This window comes from Pelecanus crispus, chromosome 5 (assembly GCF_030463565.1).
Source record: "Pelecanus crispus isolate bPelCri1 chromosome 5, bPelCri1.pri, whole genome shotgun sequence".
Lineage (NCBI taxonomy): Eukaryota > Metazoa > Chordata > Aves > Pelecaniformes > Pelecanidae > Pelecanus > Pelecanus crispus.
Genome location: NC_134647.1, coordinates 3,225,982 through 3,240,781, shown reverse-complemented (window position 1 = coordinate 3,240,781; position 14,800 = coordinate 3,225,982). Strand labels below are relative to the sequence as shown.

Sequence of the window (14,800 nt, the reverse complement as noted above, 5' to 3'; positions counted from 1 at the left end):
ATGAAAAGACTCTGACCGCAGCACCATACGTATCGTAGCAGATTCCGGCAAGATCTTATCTATTCGGGAATGTCTGTAAAAATAAACTTGTAGCGTGCCTGTCAGCTGTGGAACTTGCCTAAGGACAGCAGAAGGAAGTTAATGGGGCAGAAGATGATCAACTGACCAAGGCTAGGCACGAGGAATAGTCACGCTTTCAAAACCTCGGCGGCAGCGGGCAGACAGATCGTTGACGGAGACGCGAGGCCCTGCTCCAGCGAGCTGCGACGCAGCCCCGTATGCCCCGGCTTCACCCGCACCGAGGGGCTGGTGGCAGCGAGCTGCGAGCGACGGCAGCCTGGTGCTCGCTTTCCCACCGCGGCTCTTCGTGCTTCGCCGACTCTTCCCGAATTAATGCTGTTGCGCTGAACCCTGCCCTGGGGATAAAGGGATGCTTAAAATAACAGCATCCCCCATCTTCCTGATGGTGATCTGCCTCGACGAGTCATCCTGGGTTTAAATCAACAGCTGTGTAAGTGACACCAGAAGATGGCATCATCTGCCTGTAATGCTGTTTAACTCTTTCCGGATCTCGTGTATAAAGGTGGGTCTTGGTTTTTGGTTTGTTTTTTTTTTTTCCCCCGATAATGGACATATTCTCCCTCAAATGAAATTCAGTGTAGATGCTTTGTGTTTCAGAGGGGTGTATTTTTTAGTGGGTTCGGGGTTCTTTGGTTGGTTGGGATTTTTCTGATTGCTTTACAGCTTCCTATAGTTAAGGAAGACTTTTTTTTTTCCCCAAGTTACAATCCTTTTATTTGAGTTATTTGTTGAGTAACCCAAATGAAAGGATTGTAACTTGGAAAAATATTATGAGTATTGAATAACCAACTAAACAGTTTTGCTGTTTTATATAAAATGGTAAAAATTGATTTGTTTGTTTTTAGTAAATCCACTTTTTTTTACATGTGGCTTAACACAATATAGGTGACTATGCATAATGTGGATAATTTATATGAAGATTGAGATTTATGTGTGTACTTGACAGATGTATACGTTCAAGGAAGCATATATTGAAGTGCTTTGCAAATCTGAAACAATGGCTGCTCTTAAACTCCCTGCTAGCGTAGCCCAAACATTTTCCGACAGAGTCTCTTTTGACTGGCAGTACTCTATTTCCAAATCTGGCCTTTCCGTGGAAATGTGTGAGAAGGGAACCCGTGTGGCCCCCGATCAGCAAAGGAATCATTCCCTGTCTGATCAAAGGGAATGTTCCTTCTGGGATAATCATCTTGGGTGGCCAGGAGTGTCAGTTCTGCAGATCCTATACATTTTGTTAGCAAATTTTTCCTTTGCCTGGACAATGGACTGGTAGCCCAGCCTCTCCTGAACTGTAAATATGTCCCTTGCCTCTGGTGATGCATGGGTGTACAGATTAGACTGCTCCTGTACCTCAGTTCCGCCTAGCTGCCTTCTCGGCACCCGTCAGCTCATTTTGTTGCCTATTCTTCAGGCTTTGGCTTCCTTATTTATTTTTATTCCTGTTAAACACTGCATGTTCTAGCTCTGTAAACGTTTTCCCTGATGCACTCCTAACAGCATCTTCTGGCGTCTGTGGGACGCTAACTACCTTCGACATTTAAAATTGCATTTTTGTCATGGGGATCCCAACCCTTTTGGTATCTCCCAGATGAAATTCCTTTATCACCCCTTTACCCGTAGACATCTCTCAGCACTGATGACACAAGCGTATCCTCAAATTTCATCTCAATGGCCATTGCTGAGACACCAGGATCAATGGAATCTACATTAAAGCCGCTCTCCCTGCTGCTAAGTTAGGCCCCTGGCCAGTACTGGTGCCTGTTCTTTGTGCTGAACTGTTAAAGACAGCAGAAATTCAACCTTCTTCTCCTCCTCCTGAAGCTCTTTCCCAACTCCAACGCTCATTCCTGGAGCCCAGAAGCAATGAAAGGAAGCAATATTCTTTTGGCTCTGTGGATAGGAAACTGGTTTTTCACTTCTGAAGTGCTCCTTTATTTCTGTGGGACCCCCTCGCTATCGCCATCCACGTTCTGCTGCTGTTCAGAACCTCTCTCACGTGCCCCATTCCTGGTTTTCCTGCAGCCTGAACAGCTTGGCTCTACTGGCAGCTCATCTTCAGAGCAATGGAATCTCCTCATTTTTTCTTACGGTTGTCCCCGTTCACCCCAGTCTTCAAGGAGGGGATTTGTTGTTCCTCTTGGAGATCTCTGACATCCCGGGCTCTTTAGTGAATTGTCCCAGCTGAGGTTGACTCAGCTTGAGAATTTCTTCAGGAAAAATCAGAACTCACTGTCAAACCGTATCTAATCTGCCAGGGTGATTTAAACCGTGGACTTTGTATCTAGCTGGAGAACTTGCCCCACAGTTGCAGCAAAATAAGATGACATCAAAGTTCGCTTTTATATTTTACTTTTGTGGTGCCAACAGCAAGAAAATTCTGCGTTCTGGTGTGCGGTAGCTCAATAAAGCCAAGCAGAGTATAGCTGTAGTGGTGTTTCTGGTAAGTACACAACCTGAAAAAAGCCACAGCTTCAGGAATGAAAGAAATCAATAACGATAATGCTGAAGATTACAGCAGCAGAGTATGACTGGTTTTCTGTATCTTGGTGGTTCATGTTTTAGGTGAAGCAGTTTCCCAATAAACCATAAATCGTACCTTCCATCAGGCATCCAGAACGGCCTGGAGGAAGCTCACAAGCTCAGGGAGGTTCTGATCGCTCCTGAATCTGGCTGGAAACTCACGATCCTCCTGCTTAACTCTGTTTTCTGGTAATAAGTAGTAAAAATAGCGGCTTTGTGACAACATGGTATTGCCTACAATACAGACAATGCAATATTGTTTGTGACAAAATTGCTAAGAAAAGATGGCTTTCCGGTGCATTCTTCCTGACTGCAGATTATACCTACTCTAATAGGAAACAGAGGTTTGCCTATCTTGCTCCAAAATGAGCTCTTGATAATGGAGAAAAATAAGGATTAATTCATCGAAACAGTTGGCTTTTATGACTAAGCCCTTACTTGTCATGACTTACGAATTTGCTATTCAGGGTAGAAGCTTGAAACATAAGAGAAATAAAAGGGCTAGATAATTGGTAATCCACGGGAATAAATCACATTCTATAATAATGTCTTATCGCAGGCTGCACATTGCCAACTCTCCCCGATGTAATTGCTTTTAAGAAAGGCGTGAGAGCCTTTGTAACTAGCCTGCTCTTCTCGCATCCGCATCAGGTAATGAGGACAACCACTGTGCCTAGAAGAAAGGGAAACCTCTGTAGAAATGCCGACGAACTGACCACCGGCATCTTAATTGCGTGACTGAGGCTAATTTAATGAAACCTGTACGCTGTTCTTTGGAGGAAACCGGGTTCAGGAGTTGCTCAAGTCCAGGGCACGTCTGCAACTTTCCAGAAGGCGTCAACGGTTGTTGTGCTCAACTTTAAGCGGTCTGGCTTCTTGCAGTGAGAAAACGATGGAGGAGGAGATGACATGTGGTAGGTTAGGCTATTTCGGACAATTGTAATCTGGTGAAGTGAACTGGCCTTGGCACAGGCTTGGGGGCAGGCAGGTGAATTGAAGGTAATTTTGGCAGGTAGAGAAGAAACGTTGCCATGCTCCTTGTTGGAGGGTGAAGGAGGAGGACTGCAACCCTGAGGTGCAAGGAACAGGCTCCAGACTTTGTCTTTTCCAGATGCTGATTCACTGACTGCATCATGACAAACTTCTTGTAAATTTAAAGTCAGAGCGTCACCCAGAGATACTGTTGTTTCTGCTTTTTCTCACAGAAAATAAGGGTGATGTAATGAAGGGAAGCGCTGGCGTGACATCCCAGGAGGCGTCGAGTATCTTTCAACCTGGTTACAGACCTGGCTTGCGCGGGAGGCGAAGCGCAGGCTTCCCCTCCTCTCTCCTTCCTCCTGTCTTGATTTGTTCCCTGAGTAGAGCAGCTGCGTCTGGAGGCCTAATCCAGAAATGGATTAAAAAAGGGAGGAAATTAAATACCTGCTCCCTGTTTGCGCGTTTTTGGTTGGTTGTGGGGTTTTTTGGTGGTGTGGTGGTGGGTGTTTTTGGTTTTTTTTTTTTCCTTCCCCCCCTTCCTTTCACGTCGAGTATAAGCATAGTCCCTGGCTCAGGACCCCGGTAATTAACCCCCAGTTAATTAGTACAAATTGCCAAGGACGGAGGGCTAACCTGGCCGCTGAGGGGAGAGCCCGCCCTCCCCGCTTCCCTCCCTGGTGGGCGGGGGGGCGCCGCTGAGGGGGGACCGTTGGAGCCGTTAGGAGCGTTGGAGCCGTTGGAGCCGTTAGGAGCGTTGGGGCCGTTGGCGGCCGCCACCTGCGGCGCGGACTACGCCTCCCGGCAGGCCCCGCGCCGCTGCGGAGCCCCGGGGCGCGGAGGGGCGAGGGCTCCGCGCCGCCCGCCGCCCCTCCCCGCGCAGCCGCGGCGGGGCGGGGGCCGAGCCCAGGCCGGCGGCAGCAGCAGGGCGTCTGCGGCACCTGCCCGGCGGAGCCATCGCTCCCTGCCGCCGGCGCCCGCCCCCCTCCCCCGCCGCCATGGCGGATCCCGCCGAGTGCAGCATCAAAGTGATGTGCCGGTTCCGGCCCCTCAACGAGGCGGAGATCCTCCGGGGGGACAAATTCATCCCTAAATTCAAGGGCGAGGAGACGGTGGTCATCGGGGTGAGTCCGCCGCATCGCTTTCCCGCCTCTACCGTGCCGTGACGGGGCGAGCGTCCCTCCCCGGGGGGCGAGCGTCCCTCCCGCGGGCGAGCTTCCCTCCCCAGGGCGAGCATCCCCCGGGGCGAGCGTCCCTCCCCGGGGGGCGAGCTTCCCTCCCCAGGGCGAGCATCCCCCGAGGCGAGCGTCCCTCCCCGCCGCCCTCAGGACCCCCCCCCGCCGCCGGCGGGCCCCGCGCCCATTGTTCCCGCTGCGGCGGAGCGAGGGAGGGGCGGCGGCGGCGGCGGCGCTGCCCGCGGGGGCCGCTGCCCCTCGGCCGGGCTGGCATCCCCCTCGGCGGCGGGCGAGGGGCCCGGGCTGCCCCCGGGGGTCGTGGGCCGGGCCCGGGGAAGGGGTGGGGGAGCGGGGGCGGCCGGCGCTGCCGGCGCTGATGTCATGCCGGTGACTGGGCATGCTCGCCGGCGCTCCGCGGGGGCGGCCGTCCGCGCCTCCGCCGCGCCCCTGCGGCAGCCGCGGGGGAGAAAGTTTCCCCGGTGAGCGGGGGGCTGCGCTGGGACCCCCTTCGCCCAGCCCCGGGCCCCCCCCGCAGCATCCTCCCCCGGCCCCCCGCAGCATCCCCCCGGCCCCCCCCCCGCAGCATCCCCCGGCCCCCCCCCCGCAGCATCCCCCGGCCCCCTCCGCAGCATCCCCCCGGGACCCCCGCAGCATCCCCTGGCCCCCCCCGCAGCATCGCCCCGGCCCCCCCGCAGCATCCCCCCTGGCCCCCTCCGCAGCATCCCCCCGGCCCCCCCCCGCAGCATCCCCCCTGGCCCCCCCCGCAGCATCCCCCCTGGCCCCCCCCGCAGCATCCCCCCCTGGCCCCCCCCGCAGCATCCCCCCCTGGCCCCCCCCGCAGCATCCCCCCCGGCCCCCCCCGCAGCATCCCCCCTGGCCCCCTCCGCAGCATCCCGCCAACCCCCCGCAGCCCTGCCAGAGGAGACAAAAGCCGAGCCGGTTCCCAAATACTGGGCTGTGCTCCCCGGGGTGAACGCTGCCCGGGGTGGGTGGATGCGCCCTGCCTTGTCCCGCCCCGCCGGTGGGTCGCTGCGGAACAGCTGGAGGACTGCATAAGCACCGTTAGTTAAAATGACCCGCTAAAATGAAGTTTTTCTCCTCGCTCAGACAAAAAATTAGTTTAAACGTCAAGTCGCTACCTGCTTGCGGCAGCAACGCGTCCAAACTCTGCGTTTTCCCCACGCTTTGCAAGGGGTAAGCTCTTCACAATAGCAAAGGCTTTAATATGAACAAAGCGTGGCGTGTATCTGGGCCCTCGGTGGTTCGGGATGCGGCTCCTTTGCCGAGTGCTTAACATGGCGCAGCGTCCCTCAGCCTTGCACGGGAAAGTGCCTTTGCTTTGCGCTCTGGGAGCTGGAGCTTTCCGACGCGGGTGCCTCGCTTGGGGCTGCGTTCAGGAGGCTGCTGGTGCTGGCTTTGCCGGGTGTACGTTGGCAGTACTAGGCGTGTTGAGTTATATTTCGGTTTGCCGTCGAACCAGCCCATGTCTTTGGTGCTTTGTTTTGTATATTGGTCTACTGTGGTTAAACCGATAACGTGATCCGTGCTGCGCTATGATGAAGAGATCTTAAAACTAGTTGTTAAGACAAAGAATGAGCAATTACTTGTATGATTTGTCAAGATTCTTGCTAAAACCTGGAGTTTTTTAGAAACTTGTTTCATGAAAGTTGCAAAACAGTTAAAGAAAAGCAAGGAAAAAAAATTAGTCGATTCTGGACATAAATGGCTAACTTGTTTTTCTTAATTTGTTTTTCTTAAATGGTTTCTGTTAATTTGTTTTTCTCAAATGGTTTCTGTGTAGCCAAATTAATTCCCTTTATTTGAAGGTTAAAGTTGTAACACCCACGACTGTCTGTTAACAGTAGAATAATCAAATTGGTTATCAATCTCAGTCAGCAATGGAGGGCTGTCTTTGGTGAACAAATATTTGGAACGAAAGCATGACTGTAGCAGGGTCGTTTGGATGTTTAAGAAACAAACATCAGCCAATTTCCCCCCTCCCCCAGAATAAATAAACCCTCGGGGTATTAAAAGTAGATTAAAATACATCTACTGTAAATCCCTTAACGATGCTATCTTTTTAAGAGAAGTAGAATTTAGAATCCTTTTTTCCCCACCTAAGCGAATGTGCAAGTATATGTTTAGCATCTTTGTCTAGAAAATAGCTGTTGTCTGGGAAAACGGTAGCTATGATGCTTTGAAAAAGGTATTTCTGTCTTGCAGACAGGAGGTAATTCCTTTCGGAAAGGTAAAAAGGAAGACTAACAGCAACTGTCAACTTCCTACTGTGGAAGTTTAAAAAAAATAGAAACAAGAAAAGTGCATGTATTTATTTGTATAAATACATATAAATATGTGGGTTTAGATGTATATTCAATTTGGCAGGATCATTTTTGGGGGGTTATTTGCCATCTTGAAAATCTGGTCAGAAGCTTAGAGTATGCCTTGCCTTTCCCTTCACAGGGCAAAATGCAGGTTTTGGTAGACCTGTATTGGGTGCACATTTTAGTCATCGTAACTAGTGCGATACGTCCTCAAATACACCTTTTTTTTATTTTTTTTCAAAGAGAAGCCATCCGGCTGGGGATCTGTGGGGATATCTGTTGTTTTCTAAGTGTAAGTGAACATGAAAATCTTTCCATATTCTTTGTCGTCTTTATTGGCAGTACTGAGCTTGTTGAGCTTTGGTGTAACTCAATCCACCGTGGATGCCACTGCAGCCTGTTAGTAGAAAGCAGTAGCATTTGTTGTTATTTACTGGTTTAGAGTCACTGCTTAGCTCCAACACATAATGCCTGGCAGGGTGAAGGAATCCTAATTCTGGTGGAAGGCGTGACCAGAGTAGACTTCCTTCTAGAAAAGCAGGATTTTGATCTCCAAAAGCTCTTAGAAACATTACATAAAGCAAAAATAAACCAGAACGAAGCACTTTTTTGTGTGTGTGTGTGTTTTACTACAGCATTTGAAAAACACTGCAATGCAGCTTTTATTTTTGTTCCATAAAATACTGGAAAGAAAGGGGTTCTGTTAAAATTTAAAAAAAACAAGCAAAACCACCAACCCCTGTCCCACAGAGGAATTCTGTCGTCACATAAGAAAAATTAAAACAGAAATGATTTAAAGGAAATGTCTATTGCTTTCTGACTAGTAAGTCTGAATAAATTTACTTCTCCTTCCCCACAAATAATTGCGGGGAAAATGCTTTCTTTCTGAACCTCCCACCATTGCCTCCCATTATACTTCTCTAGCGCCTTGAGCAGATTTTCCGACAAAAATTAAAAGATCACAACTCGATGAGATTTCTTGAAAACAAACAGCAACAAAGGAAGTTTAATAACTTAGGCTTGAGTTTCCCCAGGATATCTTTCACGCCATGAATAAAGCTGTATCTGTGCAATGCTGTGGTTGTGGGGTTCAGAGCTCTTTGTCCAGGAGGTCCTAGGGCAATGTCCTAACTCTGTTCAAACCAGTTAAACCCCTCGAGTTGGGGTTTGACCCAACATCTTGCGTTCTGGCCTCTTTCATCGGTCTTCATGCGCTTCGCACGTGCAACGCAGTGAAGTATGGGAGATAAAGATGCCTTACCTTAAATTTCCCTTTGGTTAAAAGAGAGAAAAACCACTGTATTTTGATTCTACTTTAAAGTTTGAAATGTAAAAGCCTTTTAGACGTATCTCATCTTCAACCATGGCAGGAAAAGGCGACAGCGGTAAATCCATCGCTTTCTTTTGCGGTTAGCTACCCAACAGGCTCAACAGACTGCAGTTTCATTTTATGTTTCTGCTCCTCTGCAACCTCAAGGTGACTCTCTGATTGATTGTGTTGGCTGACATATCTAAAAATGCATTTTTCTAGCTGCCTTGCTTCTCACGGGCTTGTTGGAGAACGTGGAGCTGTTTGCTGTAGTAAGCAACCACAGCAGTCTTCTGGCGTGTGGTTTCTTCATGCTTCCCCCGTTCCTCCGAGTGCTTTTATTCCTGAGCATCTGCAAAGGAGGGATGCAGGGAGGCTCAGCACCTGGTGGGATGCTCTCCCTGAGGATATTTTTCTGGCTTAGGTTTATGGGGGAGAGTGCTTCCAGCCCTTTTCGCCCTCCCCTGTTGTAAACAGTAGAGGAATTGAGTTGCGAAGGAGTATTTTCACCTCCTTTCTGTGTTAGAACTAGAGTGACCGCTTCCCTTTTAGTGCAAGGCTGATCTGAAGCTGATTTTTCAGACAAATATCTCCTGTTTAGAAAGGAGAACGTCTAAAACAAATCTTGCTAGCCAGCTGGGAAACCTGATGTTAATATTACCAGAAAGAGGATAAAAGACTCTTCATTCTGGTTGTCAGCTGCTTTTTGAGCTGCGGCGTGAGGGCATGTGTAAAGCCCGGCTTAGCAGGAGCTGCTGAGCGCTGCAGTTCTCTGCTGCGCGCTCGGTGTCAGGCGGGCAGCGCAGAGCCTTCCTCAGCCCCGCGCTGCCTCGCCGGGGGGCTTCAGCCCGGCTCCCCGCCGGCTCCCGCAGCGAACCGCCCGTGGGAGAACCAGCGGAGAGCTACGGGGTAAACGGGAGGCTCCCCGCAGGGTCGTGCTTCGGCTGGCACGGGGGGAAATTCTGCTATTTCATCCGCGAAACGTTCCACATGATTAACTGTTGTGTCTAAAACCAAAAATATCATCACCTGATACTCTGCTGCCGTGCGGGTGGTCATTGCTGTTTTGCAGTGTCGTAATCCATGAAGTAAAAGAAAACAGAAATTGGTGGCTGATTCCTTTGCAGCGGGTGGGGTGGAATCTGAGCAGGGTTGTGGGGTTTTTTTAATACTTTCTGCTATAAGTACTGGTTGGAATGTTGCCTTGTGGAGAGATTCTCCCATACTTCCATCCCTAGAATATTTGGATCCGTTTTACCTTTTATTTCATGTACGCCAGTAAAGTCAGTAGAGTTTGTACTAATGAAAAGTCACGTTCTTAAGTCCCTCCTGTACAGAGATCGCTGTAGGCTGTTACGCAGTTGTCACTCAGTGGTTAAGATGGACCAACAAAAAAACCCTGGGATAGTAGATAAATGACTAGTTTAAAAAAAAAAATTTAAATCCACCCTGTGCTGCATGGCTTCTTTGATGGGATGTGGTACACTGTGCTTCTAGCAAAAGCCAAATGTCCATCTCTACCTCAAAATGCACAGCAGTTCAGCTTACGGAGGGTGTGTTCATGATGTATCTGTAAATACCTTTTATAAAAAGCTCACACCGGGTTGACGTAGGATGTGAAGTGAGATGGGACTTCTGTCTTGGTGTAAGGTGTGTCAGTGGATACACAGCATGTCATTTTCCTGGCGGAAGGCTTAATCTGGGAACCTAGTGCTTGCTTTGTTTCCCGGCGTCTTTGGTGTGTTTTCCAGTGAAGACGGAGCAAGTTTTGCATGAAAGCTTTCGTGAAGGACTGTCGTGAGATACAAGTAGCTGGCGTAGCTAAGCATGACGTTGGTATGGAACCGATGGTGTCTGAAGACACCAAGAGCTGACATACCTTTGTGGGAGCTGTTTCTTTCAAAAGTGTTGCTAATCCTCCTGCACCCTAAGATTTTCCTGTACCCTGGCATAAGGAAGGAACGTCTCTAACCTGCTGCATTTTCCTGTTTTGTGGATGAGATGAACCACGATGTGCTGTGCTCATTCCCCTGTGGCTCTGGGCTATGTTGCTTTCAGGTCAGCCTATTTCCAGAGCAGCAGCAGCACAAGACTGACAGATCTGGCACTTGCTTTTTTTGGCTGATTTCTCTCAGTAGCTTAAGCCAGTAGGTATCTCGGGAAGAAGCGGGAGCCTGTAGATCATAGCACATTGCTGTTAATTTGGGAAAGAACAAATACAAGATGATTCCACGGGGTCTGGATGGCTTTCCTGTGCCTTGCAGAAGAAATTATTTCATTTACTGAAGAACTGCTGTGGTAGCCATTCAGGGAGCTGCTGGCGTGCTTGATTTTTAAAGAGAGTAGTTGTTTTCCTAAGGCATGCTGCTGTGCTTCACACTTATTTTCAGAAGCTTGTGTAGAAGGTTAAAATCACAGGACAGGCAAGATGACTGGCAGAGTAGTTTTTTTGGTTCTGTTCCTACAGCTTGTTGGCTAAAGAATGAAACTGTTCTGGATCTAATAATCAGGAAATACAATACATTTATTTCTTGACACAGCAGTACTTTGATAAAGCACCGAAGCAAATGTAATGTACAGCATTACTTACTCCCGCATAACGTAAGTCAGTGGAAAAAGTCTGTCTTGATAAGTGCTTGCAAAAAAGTCTCCGGAGCTTCTCCAAACCGCAGACGTTCTCCTTCTCCACCAGCAGCCTTTACATCTGTCCAATCCCATAACCTGGGCTGGGTGGTATGGGATGGGGAGACAGCTTTCCTAAGGAAAGGCTGCGGGTTTGCGTGGCTGTTTGGCACATGTAGAGCTTTGAAACGTCGCCTGGGGCAGAGCGTGGCGTTGTTCAGAGGGTAGCGAGTGGCTGCGTGAGCAACGCCCTCGTGTCTGCCCGAGCCCCGTGGGTAGCGATGCTCTGCGGGGTTCTCCTGGCTGCACCACCGGTGTTGGGATGAGCAGCAGCCGATTCGGCTCCCAGGACTCTGCTGGCACTAAACCAGTTTTCTAAGATGTTCCCGAGACAGAGGTACCATCCTCCCAGTTAAGCTTCGAAGCAAAATCCTCGGCTTGTTAAACACTGCTTGTCGTATTCTTGCTAGCTTTGAGCATAGACAGTCACTTCTGTGGGGATGGTGTGGTTTGGGGCTTTCTCTTTGTTTCTTTTCTGAATCCTCTGCTGTTTCCTCTCCTGGAAGGGGTGTTCTTTCAAGCTTGTCTGTGAGTAGTGAACTGGGGGAAAATCATTCAACACGGATCAATGGGTGCTTCTTGGATGAAGTTGTACTTGTGTGTGCTTTTCTGTTTTCTAAAATTGTAGTGAGAAATAAGGTGTGAAAATAGCTTCTATTTATTGTTGGTGGCGCTAGAAAGATGACTTACTCAAAATACAAAGCTTTTTTTTTGTTTTTTTTTCCACCGGAGCAATTTCCCTTTTGTGTTTCCTCAGGGCATTTAATCTTTTTTCTAATCCCATTTGGATATCTTTCTCTGAAAATCCCTTCATCCTCCATACCTATTCTGTCAAAACCATGGATTCCTACTTAAAGCTTTGAAATTTAAAATATAGGTGATATATTTCAACAGGATAGATTGTCAAACAACTGGAAGCTGTAGTCTCGTGCCACTCTCAATGTTGTCTTTTTTTTTTGTTTTGTTTTCCATCGTGCAGGATGCCTTTGGTTTAGAGCAGCAGGTTTAGACCATTCAGCATCTGTACTGGCGTACCTCGTTCCAGCTTGTTGCAGTCTTCGTTTCCTTCCCCTGAGATGTGGTAGTTAGTCACTGGTGTTTGGATTCATGTCTGCAAATGGCTGTTCAGTCTGCTATAGTCAGATTTATCGGTATTTGGGGAAGTCTGGGAGTACTTTTTTTCCTTGCATCATTGGAGATGATTTCTCCTGAAGCTGCATGCCCTAAACGAAGGCTTAACGTGCAGCGAGGAAGCTGTTAGGGAGTGATGTGTACTTACATCTCCACATATTGTTTCGGTGTTTCAAACTGTGCCAGAAGAATAAAAGCTGTTACAAAAGATAAAATGAAGGATGAGATGCTAGTTACAAGTCTTTGATATTAATATGCGTTTCTCTGCAGTAGTTTTTTGAGGATTGCATCAGGGGCAGGATATGCTTCCGTAAAAACAGATACTTGGGAGGAGAGATTATTTAATTTATTTTTTCTTGACGGTTTTTAACTAGACTGCCAACACCCTTTGTATTACCTTTGTGTCCTTCCTGTTATCCTAAGGTGAGTCATTTTAATGATTTGTTTTCTTCCAAATGTACCGGTTCTGAAATGCCTAATGTGTCTCCAGGCACTAACATGCATTTCTAACTCTGTAAGCAGTGTATCGGAGCAAGCCGCAGAGCTGCAACACCTGCAGATCTCGCAACTGTGTTTTCTTAAAGGTGGGCTTTTCCTTCCGCTGAGGACAGCGTTAAATGAAAGTTAAATACCTTGTGTCATCAGTATTTGTCTGCTCTTTTGTTTGAAGACTTCAGTGTGCATAAATTGAACAACACAGCTCATTGATAATACCATGCGTGTAGGGAAAAGGGGAGTTGCGGACAAGTGTTGAAAAGGGGGCAGTGGCAGAATGAATGAATGGGGTGATCTGTTCTCTGCTAGGAAAAGAAACACACATAATCCAATTTCCACCTATTGGCTTCCATGCCTTGGGACGGTCTGGTTGCTGATGCATTTCTTGTTAAGTTCTGGCTGGTTTAGTTGAATACAAAAGTGCATTTGGAATTTGACATGAATGTTTTCATCAGAAGATCTCTTCTACACAAGGGGATTTATTTGTGGTTTGGTTTTTTTTTTTTTCTTAACCTGGACAGCAGTCCTGTGCACAGGATGTTTTATGTCTGTTTTTGTTGGGTCCCTTTCAGCTTGATGTGTTTTGTCTTAATGTAGCCCAACAAAACCAAACACAATTACCTAGTAACTACTTTCAGACCCTTTACTTTCCCTCTTTTGTTTGCTTTTGTGTTGTTGCAGCCTTTTAAAACTCAGAGGTAATGCCAAGGTAAGACTAATTCTGAAAAGTTATTTACCAAGATACTCAGTTGACTTAAAAAACCCTGTATCTGTGCAGGAATGAGTCTTGGTTCAGGGTCTGCTCTCAGTTCTCTGTATTGCTCAGAACCTCGATGCTGCAGGGTGAGGCAGCAGACCTGTGCTTTGGCAGTGGGCAGAAAAATGAAGGGACGCTGGATCCAGTCATTTGAGACAACAGCCTGGGTGTGCAATGCGGGGTAATCTGTGCTCCAGCTGACGCTGTGGGTGTAGAAGCAGAAAAAGTGATTTAGAGTTGCTCGGTAATTGCTTGACACTTTTGATTTAATGCGGTGTTGCCGGTGTTTGTTTTTCTAGCTCCACTGGAAGGTACACATTGGATAATGGTGCTTGTCTGTGTGATGGCTTTGTGAACTGGGAGAATAACCTTTATTCAGTTTTATTGGATATTGGAGTGTGAAAATATTGCATACTTAAAAAAAAAAATCCAAACCTAACAGAACAGCAAAAAAACCCTTTGCTTCCAAATATCCCAAATGGGATCCTTCAGAATCTTACAGGTGTGGAGTCACAGGCATGGTATTTCTGATGGATTCTTGGTTTTATTCATCTACTGGAAAGGGCCAAGCTGTTTCTGTACATTTATGGCCTCTTTGGTTCTTGACTTTTTATGGAATGCCCTGGAAACGCATGTGATTCTTACCAGATTCCCATTATAACATCAGTGATTGGTTCCATGACAGCTTCAGAAAATGCGTATTTTCAAATTATGAGATCGAGTCTAACTGAAACCAAGAATGTTGGATTTTTTTCCCCATGAGAAATGAGTATTCAGAGATAAGAACTTAAATATTTAATAGTAGTCCTCTTGAGCACTTTTAGCAAAGACATCTAACTTTTTCAGTTTACTCTCTGCTAAAAGAAATCTTGCTCCGCTGCCTAGTTACAGTGATGGATAGGAGATGCTCTTGGTTGGTGTAACAGACTCTCTTCTGGGCTGGGGAGCAGTAGGATTCTTGAAAAACCGTGGTTGTTTTGAAGCTGCTGTTAAACATTTCTGTTGCGTGAGGAGGATGTGATACTGAAAACCACCTTTTCTTATATGTCAAATGGCCCAAAGGCTTGCAATAACTTTTGCTGTACTCCTGAACAAAGTATCGGTGAATTTTCTTAGATACTGTTGCTATGACACAGTCTTTTCTGTTTAATTGTCCTTGTGGCAGCCTGTGAGGTAAAGACAACCTTTTATGTTGGGGGGTGAAAGCTGACTTTTAAAGTCACATTGGGAATCTACAGGGAAGTTGAGTTTCTGATACATAAGCACCATTCTGACTGCTAAACTATTCTCTCACTTAGCGAAGGGTGTGCAGGAGACCGTTATCTGAATTGGGGTAACTGGGTTAGTGAAT

General features: G+C 47.6%; 1 protein-coding gene across 4 annotated transcripts in view; it reads left to right on the top strand.

Moving 5' to 3' along the window:
- Nucleotides 1–4,574: 4,574 nt before the first annotated feature.
- The window catches only part of KIF5C (kinesin family member 5C), an 81,155-nt gene continuing 70,929 nt past the window's right edge, over nt 4,575–14,800 (top strand). For all 4 annotated transcript variants that reach the window (XM_075711600.1, XM_075711597.1, XM_075711599.1 and 1 more), the window contains exon 1: nt 4,575–4,700. In XM_075711600.1, coding sequence (XP_075567715.1) covers nt 4,575–4,700 — 126 coding nt within the window. The remainder of the gene's footprint in view (nt 4,701–14,800) is intronic.